The sequence below is a fragment of the Dryobates pubescens genome, chromosome Z (genome assembly GCF_014839835.1).
Source record: "Dryobates pubescens isolate bDryPub1 chromosome Z, bDryPub1.pri, whole genome shotgun sequence".
Lineage (NCBI taxonomy): Eukaryota > Metazoa > Chordata > Aves > Piciformes > Picidae > Dryobates > Dryobates pubescens.
This window is the reverse complement of record NC_071657.1, coordinates 20,087,167-20,106,556: the sequence shown is the minus strand read 5'-3', so window position 1 is coordinate 20,106,556 and position 19,390 is coordinate 20,087,167. Positions and strand designations below refer to the sequence as shown.

Here is a 19,390-nt window from a genome sequence, read left to right as displayed (position 1 = left end):
TTCATTTCCTGTTAGTTTCTGGTTCTGCCTTGTCCATGTGCTCACACCACAGTGGACCTATCTGTTAGTTTCAGGTTTGCACATTCTGTTTCTCAATTAAATTCCTATAAATTCTGTGAACATTGGTCACTGGGTAGAGGAGGGAATTCATATTAATGTCCTGATTTACAGTTCAGCTTTTATGGATTTTGTTTGTGCTAGCTCCCTGGGTAATCAGCGTCTGTATGTCTTAGTTCTTTTTTTTTCATCTTTTGTCTAACCATTGCAGTTGTTGAGCTTTGAAGCTTTGGAACTATTATGGAGGTATTTGAAGAGTGTAACAGTTTATTGAAGGTTTTAATCTTAGAAAGCTGGGAACCGCTAGATATTGTGGTGGAGGAAGGATGGAGAACTGGGAACATGCAGAAGACATCTGTGATAGAGGTGTCTTTCTGGTGATGTGTGGAGCAAAGTAGTAGGGTATCAGATGTAGGCCATAAAAAATTAGGCTTCATTAGTTCCACTGCTTGTATTGTATCTGTATTTTTTTCTTAGTAAATACTTTACGGTGTTTGAGGTTTCTTAGTGTTTATCTTCTACTTTTCTTGCTCAGATAGCTTACAAATAAACATCAAGTTGATTTTTGCTCCTCACTACTCTCTCCTAACATTTTGTCAGGCCAAGATGGAACATTGCAGTCTTTTTCAACAGTGCATGAAAAGTTCAATAAAAGTTTAGGACGTGGTAAGTATTGCAATGAAAGTACAAATAATGTTAAAAAAAACCCAGAAAGGTGTTCATGCAAGCAGGAGCAAGGGAGGCCTTATTTTCACTTAAGCTGTTGTATGAAAACTATTCACCTCAGTTTTTCAGTCCTTCCTCAGATATATATAAAGTGTACTTTGAGATGTGATTGTACTTAAGCATTTATCCTGGCAGTGTATGTTATTTCACTGTGGCAAATACCGGTCATGATTTTTGTGTTTAAAATGCATAAAGCCATATCTGGCATTTCAGGACATGTAATTACAACTTTCTACTTCATATTCTTTCCATTCAGTTGATCATTACTAGTTAATTTATATTTCTTGACTTTAGTTCCTTTGATTTAATGTAGAAGTTAATTTAAAAAACAGATCTTCCACACAATGCCATGGTAAAGGGACACTTCCTTGTACAGTTCAGAGACCAGGGCTCAGGAAGAGGTTAAATGGTTCTTATTTTTAAGTATCCCTATCTATATTGATGTGTATATTTATATTTAGATACATTTGGATAGGCAAATATAGATTAACTGATGATATATATCCTTTGGGCTTAAATGTCAAAATCCAGGCTTTTAGGTTGTTGAAAGGACTAGATGATACCTGTTGCTTTATAGTCACGTGTGTGGTTTTAGCTGTGATGAGGGTGACCTCTACCTCAGGATGTCATCACAGGATCCTACCACAAATGGATTGTGCAGTATATCTGTGAATGTAATAGGCTAGTGATATACTCAGCATCACATGAATATTGACAGGAATTCTATTATTAGTGCCTCAATCCTAGGTTACAGTAATACTGTGTTAATGTAAGCTAATTTTTTTCTACATTTAGTAGGAACTCTACATTTAGTAATTCTTTTTTAAGCCATCATTCTCATATCTAACCATGGAATTGAGATACTTCTTTTTTTTTTTAAGGTTCAATTAACAAAAAGAAATCAAAAAAGAAAGGTCTTAGGCTTGATACAATGGCACTTCCACCAATTACAGTCTTTGCTTCAGGTAAGTAATCTTTGAGGTATATTAGAGAGCCCATTATCTCTTCATTTTTTCTTTTAACCCTCAAGACACTTGAAACCCCATGCTGTATGAAAATGAGATTCTGTGGCTCTTTGTGTACTGTCGAATGATAGTTTAAAATGGCATTTTACTTCGTATACTAACTTGTCTATTATTTAAAAAAAAAAAATTGTCTTAAATATGTGTGGGAGTTTTAGGCTGACTCTGGGAACCTCCTTCTGATGTACATATTATTCTAGGCTGGAGAACCAGGAAAATCTTAGGAAATCTGAGGAAGTCTTAGTTATAGAGGGTCACTTTTGATTCCCCATTTCCTTTATTTGAGTCACTTTTTGAAGTAAGTTTTAATTATGCTATTCATTTGTAATTCAGTGTGCAGATAGTGAATCTAACTTTCTGAAGCAGAATTTCAGTTACCTAAATTTCATTAAATTGTGTTTATTTAATGTCCTCCTCAGATTTGGAAGTTTTTCTCTTAAGTGTAGCTGTTCCTTTATCTTCTGAGGATAGTTGATTGCTTCATGTGTTGGAAGGTTTGGATTTGCAGTTTTTGTAGCCCTTCGGCTACATATGTGTCATACAAGATAAGCCTTCCCCTACCCTATCCCCCTCCTGTCTCCTTTTTCCCATTCTCCCCCTACTGGGAGATAAGGAGGGGAAAAAAAGGTAGAGAGCGAGTGTTAGTTGATTTACACAAAACATTTTACTGCCCTGCTACAAAGGTATCAGATCACACCAATATAGAGAGAGAGAACAGGGGAAAGGGAAAAAAGAATACCTGGCTAAGATCCTGTAACAGGCAAAGCGCAGCAGCCCAAAAACAGAACTGGAAGAGTGAGAGAGCAACCAGTGCCCCACCTCCTGGGGTTGTAGTAAAACATGGTTGTAATGCAAGGTTTTCTGAGTGATAGCCTTCTGATTATCTGATAAGAACACTAAATATGAACTCGTTCTGCATAAAGGTACTTCAAAGTACTGTTTCTTACCATATTGGAAGAGCTTGATTTAAGATTGATTGTTTCTAAAAGAATATGTTACATTGCAGAAGTGGCACATCAGAGTGACTGGGATAGTATTGTTGCCTGCCATCAAGGGTATATAACCTGTACAACTTGGAACTATCAGAAAACTTGCATAGGAACTCATAAGCTGAAGCCAGAAGAATTTAGCAAACACAAGCCTATTGATATATATGCAACAGTAAGTTTACTGAGGATAATATTTCTTCACTATTACAGTATATGATGTTTTGCTTTCTCTTTATACAGAAGCAACATTTAGAATGTTTTAGTTGCTTTGCAAAGAGCTTTCTGCTAGCTCAATATGTCCTGTTAGCCATTTTGTAATGTATATGGTCTTAAGTGCTGTGTGTTTTCCCAGGTTAAGTACAGATTTTATTGTCTGATTCAAATATATGGTTGGTGTTTACCTTTAATCTGTCATAGTGATGTTATACTGACTATGGTGATTAGTTTGCTTTGTGAGTGGAAACTGCATAATATAACTTTAATTATGATAATGGATTTCCAAACTGCAGGCAAGATATGTGGTTTAAAATGCTGGACTTGAGCAGGACACAATAAAAATCAAGCACTCAACAATAGAGATCAATGTGTTCACTGAGGCTTATGAACTTGCAAGATAAATAGTTATTGTGGCATATTTAATACACTAGACATACTACTACTGTACTTTGTTTTTCTGACCTTGTGCTTAATAGCTAAGCAGTAGACAAGTTCAATTCAATTGTAAATACCTCTTTTAACAACTAGATCCTTTGCACTATATCTTTCCAAAGCATTGTTTCTTAGTTTCTTACTGTTTAAGCTCCATGTGAAATTAACCTGGTGCCATTAGTGATAGGGGTAATGAAAGTGACATGCAGTTAATGTGCTTGGACTTTATTTTGGGGGTTGAATTTGTAGTATTGGTATTATTAGGTATTACATCTTTTAAATACTTCCAGGAAGGGCAACTCAATAATTTTCCTGAACAGCCTGTTCCAGTACTCTTGGACAGCCCTTCAGGAGCATGTACTGCCATACTTACTACTTTTTGACTGTTTATTCTGGGAGCTCCTTTCTCTACTTTTTTGTGATGTAATCTGTCGTTTGTTCTGTGCAGTTTTCCTTGAAGAAAGCTAATAAAAACATACTAGTATTTTGTATCCCTGATATGTTTTGTATCTTCTGACAACTTTGCTAATCAGGTATACACTTAAAGAATTGTCTTAATAGGTGTTTCGGTTTTTTCCTCTGTGAAAGGCAGTTGACATTACCTCATGTGGGAACTTTGCTGTAATTGGGCTGTCAACTGGGCAAGTAGATATGTACAACATGCAATCTGGCATTCATAGAGGGTGTTTCGGCAAAGAAAGAGGTAAGAACTGCTACATTTCTAAAATGCTGTCTCAACAGCAAGAAATTGGTGTTCTATCATTAGGAAATTTGACATGGCTTCTGAATTAAAGTTGGGAATATTCCATTTTTCTAGTTACCCTACACAGTCTTACCTTGCACTGTAATCAGGAGTAATTTGAAACCTGCTCTGAAGGACCGGACCCCTGTTAGTTTTAACAGCTCTGATGTTACCATGTATTTAGTTTTAACTAATGAAAAGTTGTCAGTTGCCAAAATGATTAGCACTAAAAAGAGATCCTCTATCCTCAACTCTATTTTCAGCTTCCTGCTACAGGGTTGCTCTTGAGAAAGTTTTCTCATCTGTTTGTGCTCCTTGCTTAGCAGTCAAAGAATAGTTTACATGCATGAAAAATTGAAATCCTAAGGAAGTCCACTTCTTTGCATATGCTAATATTTTCAATTACCCATCTGTAACTTAAATTCTGAACACTGTTGTTTACATTAAAATCTTCCTAGTAATGGTTGTGTACGTATGTATACTTGTCATGTATTGTCATTTATGTTCACTGTTGTTTTGTAAGTGTGCAATTTGTAACAGTGCTCTCATGATCTGAATTCTTTTCTTTAGACTTTACTGGGTTTCTCAAAGCTAGCTAGGATAGCAAACATCATTGCTTGATAGTGGGATGAATATTGTAAGTTTGGTTATTGTCCAGTTGCCCTTGACACAAACACCAGAAGAGCTATGCCTTATCTTTACACAACAGCATAAAGTGGCCTAGGAAGGTTCCCATACTTTTTGCCAGAATTGAAGCTGTAAATTTTGTCTGGCGTGCATAGGCTCCCTGGGAGCATTACATGAGTGATTCAAAAGTCCCACAGATCTCACATTCAGAAAAACTGAAGGCAAAAATAAAAGCTATTATTCGTCTTCGATTACTGGCAACTTCTGTGTTGTATTCTAGGTACTTATTTGAAAGCAATTCTGATTATGTACTGATAAAGAAACTTGCAATATTGGAACAAACTTGTCAGATGGCTTTAGAATTGTCACATACTTACTGTGCATTTAGTGTAGTTAGGTGAAGACATACGGAATATTTCTTGCTGTTCTACTGATTGCTGTGCTGTGTTTAAATTCTGAACCACAACTTTCATTTCTCTTGATTGGCAGCACACAAGGGGGCCATTAGAGGAGTAGTAGTGGATGGATTAAACCAGCTGATAATCACAGCTGGTAGTGAAGCACTAATTAAATTTTGGAAATTCAAAACAAAAGAGCTGGTTTACACTACTGAGCTGTCTTCTTCTCCGAGTGGCATTCTGCTTCACAGAGACAGGTAAGAAATTGAAGCTATTTCATGTGCGTTATGTTTTCTATAAGTATGTGCCTATGATAGCAACCAAATACTCTAATCAAGGCTAAATTTTTGATGCTTTGAAATACAACTGAGGACTAGTTGCCTCCCCCCCCCAAAAAAAGAAAAGAAATTACTGTAAAACTGCTGTTTATCTGAAATTATCTCAGGATAAAAGATTTTTGGAGCAATGTTAGAATGTTGGTTTTATTATTTTGTCTCTTGAATATTCACTGTAATATGTACTCATGGTTCTTGGCAGTAATATTCTGGGAGTTGCCTTTGATGACTTCAGTATTAGTGCTTTGGATATTGAAACCAGGAAGATTGTCAGAACATTCTCAGGACACCATGGACAAATTAATGACATGGTAATTTTTAATTCATTTACTGTTGAAAGTGATGTAAACAAAGATACTTAATTAGTTTTAAAGATGGTGGATTTCTCTGTGTATATTAAGTCACTAAGTATTACGTTCATCTGTGAATAGTGAAGTTGTATTTTAGCTCTACAGCAGTTTTGGCCATGTTAGTTTTCAAATTAAAATGTTGATGGCCTTGTATTTTTAGTCCACTCTGAGATTTTACTATAATTTGCAGTTTTCAACTAAGCATTAGGAATAAGGAGCAGAATTGTGCAAGAGTCTGAACTATATATAGAGCAGATGAGACAAGGTAAATAACGGGTATAAACAGATCTGAGATCATACAACACTCTTGGAGTTCCTTGGTTTGAGTCTTGTGTAATAATGCTTTGTAGTGTTTGCTGAAGTAGTTTTTAGCTTTTGATTTAATTCTAAGTGTTAATAAGTAAGTATTTGATTTCTTCAGTTTTATTCTCAGTGGTTTTCATCATTAACATAAAAGCAAAGATCAAAGTTATTTTACTAACATCTGTTTTATTTAAACCTGTAGTGAAATAGCTCCCACTTTCATGCTTTCCTTGTTTTCAGTTAGGTGGTTTCAGGTGTTTTTTTTAATTGCCAGGCATTTCATCCTGGTGTTATGGAGCAGTCTAATTTTGAACCATAAACCAAGACCTGCCTTGTCAGTTGTGCCATTAATTTTACTATTGAAAATTCTTTTTAGACTTTCAGTCCTGATGGTCGTTGGCTAATAACTTCATCAATGGACTGTACCATTAAGACTTGGGACCTTCCCTCTGGATGGTGAGTCAGTGTGAAAATATGTAGTAGAAATTTATTATAAGCGGCAGAAAGCTTTCTGTGGCTTGATTGTCTGTCACCAGCCTGTACGGTGTGATATTCAAAGTTGTATATGGCGTAACAACTCAGTACATCCAGTATTTTAGTTGTGGGAGATTCTGCCAGTATGTTCCTTTTTCTGGGTTTACAGAACAGCAATATGCTGAAGATCTAATGTTGAAACCTGGAGTTTTCATTTATTATGAATGAGTTAATTTGTTCTTTGTCTGAAAGCAACTCTATAGTCTAAATAAGAGACCGCTTAAGGTGAATTGCTTTGTGGTATGCTGAAGTATTCAAAGAATCGCAGATCTAGTCCAACCCCCTTGCCATTGGCCAGGACATCTTTCACCAGATCAAGCAAAGACATGGTTTGTTAAACCCGCACAGGAGTGCTCCCTACCAATACATGCCCACAAGATTCTACGGTTTAAACTGTTTTGTTATGTCAGTATTTTTCCTATAGTTAGTGAACACAGCTAAGCAGCTAGTAGAACTAGCCTAACTATAACAGCTAGTTGAGTGAGCTGCTGTCATCACTTGTCACTTTGCTTTTGTATTGGTCTGTAAACAAGTACTAAGTATTCACATTGTCCATTGTTTTTGTTTGCTGTTTCTCCAAATGAATTAGTTGTTGAGCTGCTTCTTATAAGTAACAAATTTATACCTCAAAAAGGACAAGCAGTGCTATCAACAAGCAGTGCTATGCTTGAGTGAAAGTCTATTACTGTGTACAGGAGGCTTGTGTTTAAATACATACAACTGAATATTTTAAGTTTCTTTTTATGTGTTTGGGTTTTTTTCCAAATTTCTGCAATAGTGAAGGGAATGATCAGTATACTGTATCAGGCTGAAGATAATGGTAGTGTGAAAACAAACTCCTGCAGGTAATAATGTTGTGCAGTGTGCAGTTCATTCTTTCCTTTAGGAGCATAAGGTCCTAGTGTTAACCAGGTGTGTATGAAGAAATTTGAGAGGGACTTGATCATTAATGGCATACTGTTAACAGGTGAGGGCAGAGCAGCATAGAGCTGATTTGAAGTACAGAATTTATGACTACTAAAAATGTTAGTGTTAAGCATAAAGTCTGGAATGTGGAGAGATGTTTCATCCCATTTTTCACAGAACCTGAAGGTCTCAGGAGGTAGTGTGAATGTACCAACTTTAGTTGATTTTAGAAAATTTTATAGAGATGAGTGGTTTGTTGCACAGTGCTATTCATTTGCCGAGTTTATATGTTGTATTTGAATACTTCTAATATACTAGTTCATATACATACTTCTAGTGTCCTCTTTGCAGGCAGTCATACTTGTGCTGTTGTTCACATACATATGGAAAATCAAGTTTATACTGAGGAGAATTTCTCTGTTCTATTTTCTCTCCATAGCCTCATAGATTGTTTTTTGGTAGACTCTGCAGCTGTAAGCCTTACCATGTCTCCTACAGGAGATTTTCTAGCTTCAACACATGTAGATGATCTTGGAATTTATTTGTGGTGAGTACATAATGTATAATTATCTGCAGGGCTTTGTCTTCTCTGGTTTGTAGATGGATATCTGTGTTGTGATTTGTAGATGTTGAAATCTCTTGCAGTTAAGATACATACTCTGATAATTAAATGACATCTTGTTTCAAAATGTTTCTTTCTTTCTTACTCTAAAGAATTCCTGTAAACACCATACCTAATTGTTTCCTTGATTCTGCTGTGTTTTGGTTTTACACTTTTTGAAATGTCAGTGCTTATTGGTGCCTTTTGTCTTGTGGTAGTATAAAGTATTGGCTGAGACTTCTGATATTTTGTGATTATAGATTAGCACAGATAAAAAATATATTCAACTTCCATTTCCTCATGATATGGCTTTAAATGAAAAAATAACTTTTCAGTACTGAAGTAACAAATACTTCAAGTGATTTTGTTTTTTTTTTTTTTCCTTTTGGTAGATCTTTTGGGTTATACTTGTTGCTTGTAGTTTTGGCTGAGGAGTGTTGCATTGTTAGAGTTTCTGCACTTAAGTAGAAGTGTTTTATTGTGAATAATGACAGATGTTTTTACTGGCGCTAGTTTATATTAATGAAAATCATCATTTTCCACAGTGACTTGCATGCATGTTCCAAACATCAAGAAAATGTGATAAGAGTACTACTCTGAAATTCTGTGAAAGCAGGATGAATAATTATTTTCTTGCATAATATGTGCAAGCAGGTTTTTCAGATAGGCAATTTTGCAATTTCAAGTAAATAGAATGACTGGAAATGGTTGAGGTAATCCTACTTAATAATGCCATATATATTAAACATTCATGGCAGTAAATGCTTCAGCATAACTTTTATATTTCAAATTTCCAATGATGTATATCATTGCACTGAATTTCTCATTTACCTGGCAGATGAGGTAGATCTTGAATAGAACCTGGTGAATTGCTGTATTGCAGTAGTATTAGATTGCAGCAAATGATATCTAAAATACTTGTTCACTTGAAATTTGTTTATGAAATGCCTGTTTTATTTTTTAGGTCAAACCGTTCTCTGTATTCACTTGTCTCTTTGCGGCCTCTTCCATCAGATTATGAACCTTCTATGGTGACACGCCCTAGCACCTGCCCTGTGCAAGGTAATCTTCAGATGAAGGAGTATTCTATTTTTTTATTTGCTATTGTGTTTCAAATAGAAAATGGTTTCTTTCCTCAATTAAAAACTTACTTGCAGTGTCTTAGCATTACTTCTCTGAACTGTTCCTTTTTCTTCTACCATTTTTTGGCATCCTTAAGTCATATGCTAGTATTATTTACTCAAATCTAGTCATACTTCTATGTTCAGACATGAAGAATTACGTTTTAGTAATCTTCATATCTTCAGGGAGATTTTTTTTAAGTAATAAAAATATCTGTACTATTTGCTGGATTTCTTTAATCCCAGACTTGAGTAAATACCCTTAGTTTTTGTAGAATGCATTCAGTTGGAAGGGACCACTAAAGGTCATCTACGCTAACCCGTCTGCAGTAGCAGGGACATCCTCAACTAGATGAGGTTGCTCACAGCCCCATCAAGCCTGACCTTGAATATCTGCAGGGATGGGGCCTCCACCACCTCCTTGGGCAACCTATTCCAGTGTCTTGCTATCCTCATAGCAGTGAACTTATTCCTAAAGTCCAATCTAAGTCTATCCTGCTCTACTTTAAAAGCATTTTCCCCTCAGCCTTTTGCGACTGTTTTTGTAAACAGTCCCTCGTGAGCTTTTCTGTAGGCCCTGCCCCCTTTAGGTACCGGAAGGCTGAACAATCTGGCTGAGTATCTATGAGGTCAGTTTGAAATTAATATTGTTGGGAAGGGGATTGTTTCCTTTGTGCCACTTCCCTCCAAGTTTTTTCTCTGCCTGTATGTCATGGTAGCTTCGCTGCTATATATCATCCTGTAGGCAAGAGACCTGGGTTTGGCTGGCCTGCCATGTATCTCTGCTAGATTCCCAGTGAAAGAAAGGCCCATATTGCACTTCTGATACATTTAATGGAAATGGTTGTGTTTCTTGTTCAGATGGAGATCCAATAGTAAGCACTGCTATACTTGGGAAAACCAAATCCCCTTCTAGAGGTCTTCAGAAGCACAGCCATTTTCTGTAGACTGTAAGAGAGGCATATACTTGGTGATGACTGCTTCATCAAACATGTATTTATTTTAGATACTGCAATTAGTGAGACAGGATTTCATCCCAGAACTTTTGAGTTTTTCAGTCCTATAAACTGATTCTGGATGAATGATTTAATTCACTTTCTGTCTTTGTGAAATGTTCCTGTTTAGACACAGGTTTACATCTCTTTGTTAGTTTAGCCTTTTCTGTGACATTTGTGGTTTTAGCCATGTAATATTTTACAAAAAAGAAGGGAAAATAGATGTGTTTGGTCAAGACCACATGGGAAGTCTAGAGAAAAACTAATGACAGGCTGCGTATCTTTTGTTTTGTGAGCTTGCGCTTCAATGTTGAGATTTTCCTCATTTTTACGTGCAATTTCAGTCATCCCTATAAATGGGTTGTGAATTGTTCCTATTTAAATGCAAAGGTTTTACAGATTTGTAGCTCAGAACTAAAATTGTTGTGTATATATTTTAAAACAATTAACAAAATTTTAAAGTATCCCATTTTTCTTCCTTTATGACTCCTATAAACTATATCATTTCACCCAAAGTATATGGATAAATCTTGTTAGTTCTTAAAATATTATCTAATTCTGTGTTGTTCACAATTTTTTTAATCAGGTTAATAAATACTGTTTCTGTAGATCTTCGTCTATACATTATGCTAGTATCATACATATAGCTGTTATGCATGTGGGTTATTTTAAATGTTGTGAATCAAATAAAGTATTGTTTAGTGTTTCTTTTAAAAATGTGATGTATGCTCATGAAAGATATATTCTTGGTAGATGTGGATGTGGTAGATGAAGAAACTTGTGCTGAAACAATAGAGTATGTCTCAGCTGAGCAATTGGAAAAGCAGCTGGTGACCCTTTCCTTATTACCAGAATCAAGGTGGAAAAATCTCCTCAGTCTTGATGTTATCAAGGTAATGATATTAGGCATACCACTGCTTATCTGCTGTAGTATTTGGATTGTGTTTTTTAAGAAGGTGGCTCTTTCTCCTGTAATGTGAGACATACAGTTGTTTTTTAACCACTCTATTGGATGGTCAAGAGATCTTGGGAAGGAGGAAATGCTTCATAACTTTTCCCATTGCTATTTCTGCAGCATACAAAATAGCTGTCTGAAGACAGGTATTTCCATGTCAGTGCAACTAGTAAGAGCCTGTGACGCTGTTCTAGATTAAGCCTCAAAAATCTGTCAGGCATTTCCATAACTGGATAAGGAAGGAGTGTATGAAAAAACAGTATACAGGCAGCATATATCATATTGTCTTTGTTCTATGAGGTACATTTACCTAATCACAAAATTTGATCACGCTTCAGATATTTTTCAAGGTTTTTGCAGTAGAAGGATATGCTTTTCCTTCTACCTGAGATTTGGGAGAAGGGCTGGTTTTTATTTTAAATAGTAGCTTTGTATTTGGTGGTAGAACATTTTACTCAATTACTTTTCACTTATTGCTTAAAATTTTCATAGTATTTTATAAAATAAGACTATTGAAAAAAAAATCCTACATGTCCTTACTATGGTGATGATTTTAATTCAAATATCTAATTAACAGAAAAAAAATAAACCAAGAGAACCACCAAAAGTTCCCAAGTCAGCCCCTTTCTTCATCCCAACAGTTCCTGGGCTTATACCTCGATATGTTGCGCCAGCGGAAGAAAATGAAACACAGGTAAAACCAGCAATTAATATAGTAGTGTTTATCTAATTCTGAGTGAAATCTTGCTAAAGGCTTTAAAGTAACAGGTTTAAGACATTTACACTAATGATTTTTTTCTTTTCTTTAAGTCTTGTATCAGTATGAAAAGAATGTAATTGAGATGTAAAAATATGTTGATGTATTCTTGTACACTCTTTATATTTTCATGGTCTAGTCAAAGGTAGTAAACCTTGGAGTACTGGTGCAGAAATCTGATTTCTACATTCATCTTGAAGATGCCCTGAGCACTAATGAATGTAAGTTAATAAAACATTTAACTAAAAATGTACTTAATAATATTTTGATAAATGTTTGATTTCTAATGCCTTACAGAACATGTGAGGCAAAACATAGGCAATAATAGAGTAGCAAAGGCAAATAATACAGGTTTTGTATGTAAAATACTATGTTGGTAGCCAGTCTAGATGAAACATGCAGTATTCCAACTTGCTTGCATCATGAAGCCTAGTTTGGAGTAAAACCCATATAGAGAAAGAAAGCAAGGTTCTTTAAGATAACAGGATCACAGACTATGTCTAGTTGGATACAGCACTGAAGGGTAAGCCATGTCCCTAAGCTCCAGGTCCACATGCCACTTAAACATCTCCAGGCATGCTGATTCCACCACTGCCCTGGGCAGACCATTCCAATGTTTGACAACACTTTCAGTGAAGAAATATTTCCTAATATCCAGTCTTCCCCAGCACAGCTTATGTCCATTTTCTCTAGTTCCTGTTACTTGCCACAAAGAAGAAGAGGCTGGCAACCTCCTTGTATCAACCTTCCTTCAGGTAGTTGTAGAGAACAGTAAGGTCTCTCTTCAGCCTCCTATTCTCCAGGCTGAACGACCCCAGCCCCCTCAGACACTCCTCATAGGCCTTGTGCTTCAGGCCCTTCACCAGCCTCATTGCCTTTCTCTGAACATGCTTCAGCACCTCTATGGAGGTGCCTTGCTATTGTGAAGGGCCCAGAACTGAACATAATACTTGAGGTGTGACCTCACCAGTGCGAGTAAAGGGGGATGATCACCTCCCTTTTCCTGCTGGCCCCATTGTTTCTAATACAAGCTAGGATGCCACTGGACTACTTTGACTGCCTGGGCATGCTGCTAACTCGTATTCTAGTCAACTGTCAACCAATACTGCTGTGCCCCCCTCCAAGTTGTGGCTTTGCAAACACATACCCCAAAGTTTGTAGCTTACCGTGGGGTTGTGACTCAAGAGCAGGTCCTGGCACTTGGCCTTGTTGAACATCATACAATTAATGTTGGCCCATTGGTCTAACATGTCCAGATCCTGCTGTAAAGCTTCCTTACCTTCTAGTAGATCAACAGAGTCACTCAGCATGATGTCATCTGCAACCTTACTGAGGGTATGTTTTAGTGAGTTCTTTTCAATGAGGAATTAATTAATTACATATACCATTCCATTCCCCACCACTCATTGGCCCCAGCCTTCCAGCCATTCAGTCCTGTACCAAGGAGAAAGTGCACTGCATGATGCTTTGCAGTAGTGGTCCCCATGGCCTCCACTCAGGCCTCTTTACTGTAAGGTTCCTGGGTCTGTGCTGTAATCCTTGTCCAGGGAGCTTGTTGATCATGACTCAGGATGTGTAACATGGCTCTGTGCTCGTTGGTTTATAAATAAGTCTTCTAAAGGTGAATAGGCTATGCAAATAAATACTGTTATTAGAAGCCATCCTGGCTTGCCATTGGAATGGAGTTTCCATGGAATGGAGGCAGAGTTTCATACCTTCTCATTCATGGTCTAGTTGATTGCCTAGGGCTGGGTCATAGGTTAGTCTGGATGATCTTGGAGGTCTCTTCCAACCTGGTTGATTCTATGATTTTCTGATTAGGACTGTAGAACACAGATTGATCTGGGCACCTGTTCCATACTGTTCCAATTGCTTCACATTATGTTCCATGCTTTGTTTTTTAATGTCCAGCACAAAAATGAGTCAGTGCATCTGTTTATATCACAGTTACATTGAAAACTACCTAATGATTTTCATAAGAATCAAATGCAGATGAAAATATCTTTATACCACATAAGGAATATTAGCCAGTGCCTGATACCATTACCATGATATAGGAGTATAGGAATTTGCTTTTCTTAGCAACCTCTTAGCAAAAGAAATAGTAATTAGAAGACATTTTTAAAAAAGTTTACCAACAGCTGTGTTTGCAACCATGTTTTTATTTCTGCATTTTAAAGGCAAGTGGATAGAATTCTCAAAGATCAGTTAGTATTGTAGAAATCCTGAAGTAGAACATTTATGAAGAGGGAAAAACAGTTTGTAAGTTGCATGTATTTGTATTAGAGAAAAGATTTCCCCCAGGTCCCAGTAAAAGGAGGAGTTCACTTAACAAAAGTAATAATGACCTTAGCTGCACCAGCTGATCATTCAGTTTAGCTTAATGTCAATAAGAATAAATACTAAAGATTCCTAGTAAAGGCAGTAGTAACCAGTCTCTTCTAGGATATATTTGCTTGGAGTCCAAAGTTTTTATATATATATGTATGTATATATATATACATATATGAAAATATATATATGTATATATGTTCTTTATGACAAGTGATGTAAAATGACTATGTCATGTGGCTAATTAGAAATTTTGTGCAGCTTAAAAGACATAAAATGGGGGGGGAAGTGATAGATGTACAAAGAAGTTACTTGTATTTTTCACAGTGAACTAACAAAAGAGATGCAACGGTTTTGTTACAGAGGTGTTTCTCTGTAGTATGTGATAGGACAGCAAATTGAAGATGGAATGGTATTTTGTGGAAAACAGAAAAGTGAGGAAACAGTAGAAACTTGAAACATAGCTTAATAATTTTGGAATAAATCTGTCCACAGGAAGGATTTTTAAGATTCTCTTCTGCAGAAGATAATGTCTCTCTCAATGTTTTAACACAGATACAGCTCCACTTAACTTACTGAAAAGTTTGGGACCATCTAATACAGAGATAGAACTAAGGGGCTTGGCCCCTGAATCTGGTGGCTCAGTGGGGGTGATGCTAAGCTTTTTGAGAATGATTGGGATGATGCTGAACAAGAAGTACAACTTTGAACTTGCACAAGCATATCTTGCACTATTTCTAAAGGTAACAATTTTCTTACTAATTTTATGTTAAAATGATAGTTAACTTCTAAAAGGATGTAACTTTGGTGATTTTTTGGGGGGAATAATTTTTAAATGACTAACAATGTATTGGATAGCTTGCCAGCTCATCTGGTCAGAGTCAAGGAAAACTTGCCAAAACCCAGATACTGTGAAGAGGACTGTGCCAGACAGATTTTATTCTAGTATTCACCACTTAGAATGGATTTTTTTTTGGTGTAACTTCTCAATAATTGTTAGTTGCTAAGTTAAGGTACACTGTTAGAGAGAAAGTGATTCTGCAGAAGATTGAAACTCTTGTACAAATGCTTACCTTGTCAGTGTACTCTGGTTTATGAAACTGGAGAAATCAAGTTAGCTACAGTTTACTAGGAAAAAGTTGTTCTAAACATTCAGACACTGTGTAATGCTGTCTAACTGACTGTTTCTTAAGAGTAATACTGCAGATATTTGTTCTATAGACAGAATGTAGTGGTGAACAAATATGACTTACTCTTTGAATTTTGTTGGGGTTAAGACAGAAAGTGCAGGGCAGCTTCCACAAGAACAAGTAGTGCAGACAAATAGATGTGTAGAGTGAAATAGGACACCTAGAGTTTTGGTCTTGCCATTCACCAGTGGCATTTTATCATGTCTATTTATTAATAGACTGGTCTGTGAACTGGATATGATTACTAGTTGCAATATTACATGTTAGAATTTATCTTTCTGTTTATTTTAATAGAAAAGAAACTTACATCTTCCAGGCTGGATTAGGGACAGCTAGGTAGTTTGCCTCAAAAACATACTCCTAATCTGAGCCACATATAATATAAACTCACTATGTGGCACATAAATTTCCTGTTGTAGGTTCCAAGTAAAACAGCTCTGAGTTTAGCAAGACTGAATTTAAGTTGTAGCCAGGAAAATAACTATTTAATCCATTAAGAGGTAATAATGTATTGCTTCTCAACAAGACTTAGAGGTTTCTTTTCTTTATGCTTTAGCAAGGTTACTGTTTGTTACATAGTGATGTCATCTCTGAATCTGTATAGAGCATGCTGGCATCTTTATGCAAAACCGATACTTAAAATAATAGTCCTGATTGACCTCAGAGCATCTGTTTAGCTTTTCTAGCTTGAAGAGGAATTTGTGATGCAGTTTGGAAAGAGAGAGTTGGCCTTTGGAGAAATGTGTGATTAGGACATGTTCAGCAGCATCAGAAGAAGGTCTAGTAGAGCAATAATATATTTAAGACAGTTTGCTGCCTTGTCTCCTCTAACATATATGTGGGAATAAAGTGGCATGTAAAAGACTGAGGAAGGCAGTATTAAATGGATGGAAATACTTGAAAGAAAAGAGTGCTTCCCTTACTTGATTCTATGATTGCTGAAAGTAAAGTATTGGAATTGAATGAAGAAACTGAACTTTCAGAGGTTGTTACTATCTATTTGTTTCTCTAACTGCTTATTTTTATTTTCAGTTGCATCTTAAGATTCTTTCATCAGAGCCAAACCTATTGGAAGAGATTTCCAGACTGTCAGTGCAACTTGAGGAAATTTGGATTAATTTACAGACTCTTTTCAATCAGAGTCTGTGTGTGTTAACATACACAAAAAGTGCTTTGCTGTAAAATACTCAAGGGTTTTGCCTGAATGAAATTTCCCTTGGAATAACAGCACAATTTATTGCCAAAAATACTAGATTACAGGAATTATACTGGGACTTGTGATGCTGTATTCTGTGCATTTGTATATGGCAAAGTATTTTAGAACATACATAACTGAGTACAGTTCAGTCAGAGCCAAAATTAATATGTGGAACTTGTGCTGTCAGCAAACAAACAGTTTGACTGCTGTAGGTAATGTAGTTACTTACTTTATGATTTCATGAGAATGAAGAAGTGGCTTTCAAAATAAAACAAAAAATAGGAATGTCATTTCTGTGCAGGAAGCCAAAATCTGTATTATGCTTAATAAACAATTACTGTTGGTGCAATTGCTTTCCTGAACAACTTGATGTAATCAAGAGAAAAAACACATACTTTTTGCTAGCCAGACCATTCTTCTGAAAGCAGAACCAGCAAGCTAACATTTTGCAAACAACTTAAGTATGATACTATTGACACAATATTTGCAGTCTAGATGATCTCATTAAATGTGTTACACATTCTTGTACTTAGAGGTATTGTAAGGCTACGTGGAACACTTCAATCATTTCCTTCAGAGAAGTCTTTGGATGTTAGTGATATCTCATCTCTACTGTTTTTTCCTCAACATTCTTAGTCTTCACTGCTATTTCAAGAGTGTTTGGCTACTTTTAAAGCTGATTCTAGGCTTAGACTGATAGCTCTCTTGAATTGCTTCGTGTTCTTAGCCTTTTATTTTGTCCCCTTTTCCATGCGTCAAACTGATGAGCAACTTTTTGCCACTAATAACTTCTTCAGAAATAAAATAATTTCTGCTTGCTAGTAGATGCAAGTGCATCTATCATCTGCTACTTCCTGTATTAGTTCTTTACCCAAGATATCAAGAATGGTACCTAGTGATGTAGATCAAGTGTTGATTGCAAGTGTTAAGGGATGCTAAAATTTTATTTGATAGATGGGCTTTGTGTTGCACATAAGAACTCACTATCCTCTCAGAATTGTAATAGCATGTGTAATAGGATATGAGAAAAATCATTAGCTGTTAACCCCAGGTTGTCTTCCAAGCAGAAAAACTAATTAAGATTTTACTGTTCTCACACAATACTTAGCCCATTTTAGACTAGCTGTGACTAGCAGCTTGCTGTTACAGTTCTTTGTGTTACTATGTGTCACCACATTCCCAGCTTCTTCTGAGGCCTGTTATTCTGTGTTCCTATGTTCCATTTTCAATGTATTGTCTTTGCTCTTTTGTCCTTTGAGCATAGCCGCTTCTCTTTGCAAGTTCTGTACACATCACAAGTTAGGTCCCAGTCTTTCCACCATTTTCTTTTGACTTGGTTGTGCTTTCCTGACTTACTTGGAATTCATGGTTTTTTTGACACCAAATTCATTAGTTGGATCTTTTTCCCTGAATTTGTTCCTAGCTGGATTCAGACTCTACATAGTGAAGGTTGCTCCCCTCTGAGCCATAGTAAACCCACAACCTTTACTTCCCTTTGTCTTTCAAGTAAAAATAGAGGGTTTATGAGGAACCATATGCAAATGTGAAGTGATAATCAATGGATGCAAATGTTTATCAACTTATTCAGCAGCCAGTGTGAATCACTGAAGTATTTGAACACTTCGTACCTTTCAGATTTAACTCCTTCAAAAGAAATGTTAGGAAAGGCTATGAAGTGTCATAATGCAGGTGTCATTGTCCCAGAGTAAGGAAACTGGAAGACATTAATTTAAATTCTGTGAAGTAGAAAAGCCAAGGTACTTCTTGGCATATCTGAACTCTGTTGATGATCTCTAATGCATGATTTAATGATCACCAATATGTAAGTAGTTTCTCCTTTTGACTTCCTATCAATTATTTCTTGTGTGGTATGTTATATACTGACTTTTCATCACACCACCAGTTTTAAAACTATTTTTGATTAAAAAAATCTGTGAGAAGTCCAATCAGTGCCTTACTTCATGTCAGTGCAAGAAGTCTGGTTTTCTTTTTAGTACAGTTTTGCAGTATGTGTTAGAATAAAATGGTGTCATTAAATATCCTTAGTACCTGTGTCTTTCTTTTTTCATGAATCAGTGATAAACTGAGGAGAGAAAAATTAAGGACAGAATAACAAGAACCTTCTACCCTAGCTATTTCCTGTTCCTGAGAAGGACTGAATAAGCTTTCTGATGCTCTTGCATGTCATGGAGCTTTGCTGGTTAGTGTTGGTCTCTGGAAGATACCTTTTTCCACTGATGTGTATGCTGCAACTCATTCCATCCATTAGCACCCCAAATTCTCCATGAGGGTTATTCAAATTCTGAAGTCTCAAGAAGAGTTTATAAATTTAGATGACTCAAAAAAGTGGTTATGGTGTTCCTCTCTTACAACCAAAAGCAAAGCAGGAGCATACTGGAAGGTTGGGTCAGTGCAAACAGCCAACCAAAGCTTCAGGCTCATCATGGAGTTGCCATATGTTTCAGGATGACTCAGTCCATCTTGGTCCTACTGTTCATCACAGTATCACAGTATAACTAAGGTTGGAAGAGACCCCAAGGATCATCAAGTCCAACCTGTCTCCACAGACCTCACGACCAAACCATGGCACCAAGTGCCACATCCA

General features: G+C 36.4%; 1 protein-coding gene across 1 annotated transcript in view; it reads left to right on the top strand.

Moving 5' to 3' along the window:
• WDR36 (WD repeat domain 36) overlaps positions 1 to 18,709 on the top strand; it is a 34,981-nt gene extending 16,272 nt beyond the window's left edge. Inside the window, exons 10-23 of the mRNA XM_009904354.2 lie at positions 658 to 723; positions 1,665 to 1,748; positions 2,812 to 2,966; positions 4,031 to 4,145; positions 5,301 to 5,466; positions 5,747 to 5,855; positions 6,574 to 6,653; positions 8,077 to 8,184; positions 9,203 to 9,300; positions 11,108 to 11,247; positions 11,887 to 12,003; positions 12,206 to 12,287; positions 14,953 to 15,140; positions 16,620 to 18,709. Coding sequence (XP_009902656.2) covers positions 658 to 723; positions 1,665 to 1,748; positions 2,812 to 2,966; positions 4,031 to 4,145; positions 5,301 to 5,466; positions 5,747 to 5,855; positions 6,574 to 6,653; positions 8,077 to 8,184; positions 9,203 to 9,300; positions 11,108 to 11,247; positions 11,887 to 12,003; positions 12,206 to 12,287; positions 14,953 to 15,140; positions 16,620 to 16,769 — 1,658 coding nt within the window. The 3' untranslated portion in view covers positions 16,770 to 18,709. The remainder of the gene's footprint in view (positions 1 to 657; positions 724 to 1,664; positions 1,749 to 2,811; positions 2,967 to 4,030; positions 4,146 to 5,300; positions 5,467 to 5,746; positions 5,856 to 6,573; positions 6,654 to 8,076; positions 8,185 to 9,202; positions 9,301 to 11,107; positions 11,248 to 11,886; positions 12,004 to 12,205; positions 12,288 to 14,952; positions 15,141 to 16,619) is intronic.
• The last annotated feature ends 681 nt before the right edge of the window (positions 18,710 to 19,390 follow it).